We start from the raw sequence: 6,702 nt of genomic DNA on the forward strand, positions 1-6,702 counted from the left end.
GTTTCACATGGACCCCTCATGAGACATCCTGGCACCGATAGCAACCCCATCCATCCCTCCCCAGTGGTGCCTCCTTTCCCTGGCACCGCAAATACAGACCCACAGCTGGTTTTATGCAGCAGTAACAACAGTGCCTCTGGTCACAGCCCAGGACCACAAACACATGGAATTGGAAACACGTGTTTCTCTTCTGAAGCTTGGTTTGGTCCTTTCAGCTGCCAGTAAAAGTAAACTCTGAACATTTTAAGAGTCAGCGAGCGCTGAGTCCTCCCTCACAGCATTATCATCACAACTGTTGGGAAATCTGGTGTTTTCTGGAGCAGGCCTCGGGACAGGAGCGTACAGACATTTGCATCTTTGCTTAACACACTATATTGATGCCCACAAAGGTGAATCCCTGCTGACAAACCAGAACAACTCTCTAAGGCAACAAAATAGCTCCAGCTTCTAGGCTTCTTCTTCTCCTTCCCTCCCAACAGCAGCAGAACTGGCACTTGATGTCGTCGTCCCCCACATTGATTTCCTCCTCCAACACCTCTCAGCTCTCTGAGGTCTTTAAACTGCTGCTCACTGACAGACAGAGATACGTGATGCAAAACCAAATGTAGCTCCCCCTTGCAAGAACCACTCAGCCATGGCTGCCGGACCCAGCCATCCTCCTTCAGTTCCCCAGACCATGCTCACCATGCAGCCACATCTCCAGTACATTACCCAAAAGAGGCCAATAGTGGTTTTTAACTGCCTTGGATGAGGTTTTGGATTTTATCACCTCTGCAAAGGAGAGGTTCTCTACCCCAGCACAGACCTCCCTTGGTAAACCAAACTGCAGCCCACACAACTGTGATGGATGGGTTGGCACATATGACCTCCAGCTGAGGAGGAAAACATCACCTGGGGCAAGGATCTCTTCAAGCAGCAGACTGAGGTCCATCCAGCCTCATCACTCATGGCCCTTCACCAAGAGAAGGTATGGAGGTAGCCTGGGTTTGGCCCAGTCTTTAAACAACATCTAAAGCATGTCTGCTTGCCCCTGGGGTCAAAAGCACAAACCTCATTACTGAGTTACACCACTGCACTGGAAAAGAAATTGTATCTGCTTTTCTCTTGAAAAGCCCCCTTTTGCAGCATGCAGCTTTCAACACATGGAAATCGTGGACCCCCCTTGACACCATCGGCCCATTCAGGGCTCCAAAACCAATATCAAAGTCTGACTAAAGCCATTCAGAAGCTGTTAGCATGTAGATTTTGGTGATAATTTGGTGAATGGGCTTGTCAAACAAATTGCCTTTATTATAGACTGATTAAATGCAATCAAGAAGTGCCTTTCCCCTCCCAGCTCCAGCCCTCATCAGCTCAAACAAACACACAGAGCCAATTAGCAGGGAGGTGGCAAAAGCAGCTTTCACTTGAAACCTGACATTCTTGGGGGCAAAAAAAAAAAACAACAACAAAAAATCTTTGTGCTTTCAAATCTAGGAAGAGCCTCAAGGGAGAGCTCCAAAAGCTACCCAAGGCTCACCTGCAGGGTGTGGACAGGAGTTATCAGTATTCATCTGGCTCGATGCCAGATCAGCTCCCTTAAGCAAAGTGCTGCTCACATCCAGCTTGTGCCAAATATAATGCAAAGAACATAAATATTAAAGCAGGCCCAGGGGGAGCAGCACTACTGGGGCTGTTATTCCTACAGCTTTATGTCCTGCAGCTGGGTTCTCCTGTGTCAGAAAAGGCATCAAAGCTATTTCCATGCTTAGAAACCTGAGTTTTTGGCTTAGGTCCCTGCAGTGGATTCTCTGATGTCTGCAAATGGTTGAGTTCACAGCACATCCTTTTCTGTACTGCAGCAGTAGTGAAGGGATCTGTCTCCACTAACATGAAACTTGCGGCAATTACACAGATCTGATGCCACTACCTTTCCGTCCAACATGCTTTAAATTAGCTAATGAATGGGAAAGTTATTGAGGAGAATTGGAGCACGGCATCATAATCACATAAGCGTAACTCCCTGCAGGTATGCAGCTGGAAATTAAATGGTTACCTTGGCTGGCAGTGGGCAGAGCAGAATTTGATGTGTGTTTGCATGATTTAGTTTCAGAGACAGGAACCCCATGGCCGGAGACAGCACAGGGGATATAAGCAATAGGCGTTGACTAAGCTTTCAGCTAAGCTTTCAACTCTTGCATTTTAAGTTAGCACCGAAGATTAATTTTGGCCTCATTTTCAATAACCCAGCACCTCTAAGGAGCAAGCTCTGTGCAGTGCACATGGATCACTGTTTCCCAGTGCCTACACAGAGGAGCTATGGCATAGCTTCCCCTGGCAGCGACAGCCATTGCTTTGTCTGGGACTCCCACCACAAACAGAAAAGGGCTAAAACACAGGTGAAGTTTTATCAACCAGGAGGGATTTTGGAGAGTTCATTGCTACGACTGAGATTAGGATTAAGGGTTTATAGTTAAAGCACAGAGACTCAAAAGACCAGCCTCTTACCCCACACCTCATCATGGTCTTCAAGTGTCACCTTGAACATAAGAGGTATGTGACACACCATGAGACTAGGTCCTGAGCCTTCAAACAGTCCTGAGCATAAGAACTGATCACAGAATGAGATTAGATCAAGAGCCCATACTACAAGCAGCCACAGAGAAAAAGTCCAGGCCTTCCTAAGAAGTGGCTGCAAAGTGCCTGATAACTCCACTCTCTCCCCAAGGACCTGCTTCCTACCCCCACACCCTCCTGCAAACATCAATGTTTAAAGGACTATTAAAGAAAACAACTTCAAAACTCTTCACATACTTCAAATACTTCACTTAAAAGGAATTTTAATTCTTACATCTCAGATTGCACCAGTCCCCAGCAGGACATGCACTCATCATGTTCACGTTGTGGTGTTTGAGCTGTTCAAACAGGAGGGATGGAGCCACAGTGTGAGACCATGCACTCAGAGACCTGGAGCAGAGACGATAGAGATCCCCACCAGCTCTACCAGTGCTTTCCCATGACTGACTCAGTTCACCACACCTCTGGACACCCTCTTGGGGTGTCTTCCCACGACCTACGTAAAAAAGAAATCTTCCTGCAGCCAATGGGAGAATACTGGAGCAGTGGGACGTGGGTGGGTGTGCAATTCTCGATAAGTCTTTTGGCCAGTCCTACTGCATAGCTGCAGTGTGTGTGTCAGATAAATCCTGCTTGTGATCTGCTTAGAGCTCAGAACTGGCCATCCTTAAGCTGTTTGTTCCAGGACTGGAGCTATGCGTTGTGTCTGGCCCATCACAAAACCACCATGACCTATTACCAGCAGCAGCACCTCCCTGGCAGCGCTGAGTCGAAACAAGCTGAGAAGACAGAGAAGCTTTGTTGCTAAACAAGGTCTACAGGATTGAGTTTAAAAAAAAAACATTCTTCTCCAAAGAGCATCAGCTGCTCTCTCTGGACAGCAGTGCTATTTGCAACCTGGAAGAGCCCTTACACCCCAATGAGCTGTGTCACCCCCCTGCAGTATGTGGGCAGCCACTGAAGTGCTGCAGAAACCTCTCATGGGATCCCAGCAAGCCTTGCATTCCTCAGCAGCAATAATCAATGCAAATCCATTCGCCTCCTTTGGGATGCAGAAAATTCATGTTTCAGATGCACCACATCTAGGAGGAATGGTGTATGGTAAGGTTATAAGAGTTCCCCAAAGACATTCACCTGCTCAATTCCAGCCATGCTAAAGAATCCAGAACACCCCAAAGTATAGAAAAAGTATCTAAGTGGCCAGAAACGATTATGATCAAATAATGCTAAAAGGCTACCCCCCCTTCAATGGACAATTCATATATAGGGATAACAGTAGCAAACAAGGTGCTCCATCAGATAGGAAGAGTTATCTGGGCCACTACTCCTTCATAGAGGCATGCCTTCAGGTATGGGAGAGAGACCAATGGGGACTTTGCAAAATGTATTGGGGAAGCATAAGGTGTGATTTGGGAAATGCTGTGCCTTTTCCTATCCCCTTTCATCTTGTGGCTACACAGCTCCTGAACTTAGAAAACTGTTTTCAAGCTGCTACGCACTGGGTACAGCCCTTTCCTGCAGCAAACCATGTTTCCTGTCCCACAAGGTACAGTCAGTCCAACAAGACTGGGGACATTTGCCAAGCCTGCTATCAGAAAACATAGCTTGGATCTGGCAGAAGATTTCAACAGTTGTGGAAACTCATGGGAGGTTGTGCTGTTGGTATTACAGACTCTGCTTTAGAGCACAGCCTCACCATGCACATACATAGGGTTTTAAGCCACCCCTCTTCTCCCAAAGTGTGACAGTACAGTTGAATGTTGCAGAAAATATATTTTTTTTTATCAGCAACCCTTCTTACCTAATTTTTTAAAAGGCCAGGGTCTGCATATTTTAATGCTTATCAACTTGGCCTGGTTGGGATGAACTTTATCTATATTTCAGAAGGACCGGTACTTTCCCCAGTGCAGCTTTAGCTCCTGTCGTGCCCACTCCATGTACCCCTTCCATATTAACTTGCTTGCAAGGAGAGGCACAGAAAAAACTCAGTGCCAAGAAAGCAACAAGAAAGAGGGAAGTACCTCAGTCCTTTCCATTCAGAGGCAGATCTGCCTTGAATGGCAGCCCCCAGGATTGATCTGCCTCCAAAGGAGACTGAATCACAAGCAAGTCAGCCCCCTTCAATCCACATTAAGACTTCAAGCTACTGTATATATTCTCCCCCACCCACCCACCCCCCCTTCACCACAAGCTCCTCCTTTCTAACACAAATCTCTCACAGCACGCAGGCACATGCACTCCCAGAAAGTGAGTAGCAGTGTTGTGATGTGTTGAAACCAGAGTCTGGTGAGATTCAGCTCTTGCTAATGGCACTTTTTCACCAGCAAACTATAATTGGCAGCTCTTATCCACTACAAGAGTTTTGCAACACATACCTAAAGAATATGTCAAACTAGATCTTCACACTAAGACCCAAAATTAGAACAAATATCCCAAGAGCAAAGTCACCCTCACTAGCCACTCCTGAGCAAACGAATCAATCCTGCTCAACTGTAAAATGAGATCTGTTATATTTTCTCTGACCCATACGTACACCCACAAAGAACAGAAGCAGAAAGGTAATTTAAAAGTGACTGATGGGGCTGTACATGGTTATGAAACTTATATGGGACTCCATACCTTCAAAGTGCTGAGCACAAATCAAAACAAGTGCTATGAACATTTTTAGATTCAGAAATTATTTAGAAATGAGACACTTATCCTGGCTTAAGCAAAAATAGGCTCAGAATAGAATTCATTCTGTGCACGTTAACATCTCCTTTATCTCAGCTCAGGGGCTTTTGCAACAGTCAGGAGCTGTATGTTAAGAGGAGGGGAATCTGGCCCATTACAAAATAATTGTGACTTGCTATGTTAGCTTTAATTTATGTCCTAGACCTTCCCAGTCTCCTAAGCTAGGTCTTTTCACTCCTCGGAGAAACACAGCACAAAACCTGCTACAAACTTGCACAATTTAACACTATTCCTTTCCTTGTTCCCAAAGTCACTCAGACTAACTCTGCTGAAACAGTTTTGCCACAGCTTGTTGAGAAAGGCTTTTAACAAACTCAGAATCCTCTTATGAAAGATCCTTTCCATCAGCTTACTTTAAAAAGATTAAAATTATTCCCCACGTAACTATCCCAGATCTGTTCTCATCCACTTTCCCTGAGCTGCTGCAATAAGAGCTCCCATCTGTAAGCAGCCGGCCAGCACAGACAAGGATCATCGGCGCTTCTCCCCTACCTGAGAAGTCTGCAGAAGCCTGAGCAAAGTTGCTGAAAGCTGTCAAGCACATGAGTCCTATGAGGAAGGTGGAGGTGGGAGACACATCTGGGCAGCACATCCTTAAGTATCCTCACGGCTTGTTTTCTTCCAGAGAACAGGAAAGCTCTTTCAGCCCCAATCCAGTACTCATCGCCCGGAGAGCAGTGTTAGTCCCATTGCTTGGAAGGATCACAGCCAGCAGCGGGGAAGGAAAAGCACTCAGCACACACACACACGGACACACACACATCCCTGGGAGTGAATGAACCCCGGCTGAGTGAGGCTGACGAATGAGCCAGACCTACCTGAGCCTTGGCGGAGGTCCCAGGGTCCTAAAAGCCATCGCTTCACCCAAATTTGCTGCAGACAATTGCTGTGCAGCTGTCCAGCAGCGGCAAGGCAAGCTGTTAGGGGGGAGAGTCGGGGAGGGGGGGGCTGGGGGGCTGGTTTGGAGAAGCCTGGTTGCTGTTGGTTCAGATACCCAAGGATCTTGTCTCTCCAGTGCAGAAAGACAGACAGAAGGACAGGCGGTATTTTCAAAGGAGGGAGACCAAAACAAAGCGCCTGAATTCACACAGAATTTTGGAGTGAGGGGTATTTGTAGCTGCTGCTGAAATCAGGGTGAGCAGTGGTGTCTTGCCAGGCTGGTAACAGGACAATTCTTCAGCTGTGTCTAATGTTGAGAGTGATCCTACCATGGAGGAGACTTTGCACAGGCCCAGGGATCAAACCCTCCTGGATCTCATTGCAGGACTGGGACCTGTGTCAGCCCACATGTCCAAAATCCTCCTCGCTTTTGACAGCAGCCAGCCATGCCAGGCTCCCTCTATTGCACTGGACCCCTCTCCCCTCCATCAAACGCAACAGAGCATTTTCATGCAGATTCTAACCTGTGGTGTT

At 46.9% G+C, this 6,702-nt stretch overlaps 1 protein-coding gene across 1 annotated transcript in view; it reads right to left on the reverse strand.

The window, feature by feature from the left end:
• EVA1A (eva-1 homolog A, regulator of programmed cell death) overlaps positions 1-5,881 on the reverse strand; it is a 218,339-nt gene extending 212,458 nt beyond the window's left edge. Inside the window, exon 1 of the mRNA XM_009642516.1 lies at positions 5,782-5,881. Within this exon, the coding sequence (XP_009640811.1) occupies positions 5,782-5,881 (100 nt within the window). The remainder of the gene's footprint in view (positions 1-5,781) is intronic.
• Positions 5,882-6,702: the final 821 nt, after the last annotated feature.

This window comes from Egretta garzetta, unplaced genomic scaffold, assembly GCF_000687185.1.
Source record: "Egretta garzetta isolate BGI_Z169 unplaced genomic scaffold, ASM68718v1 scaffold87, whole genome shotgun sequence".
Taxonomy (NCBI): Eukaryota; Metazoa; Chordata; class Aves; order Pelecaniformes; family Ardeidae; genus Egretta; species Egretta garzetta.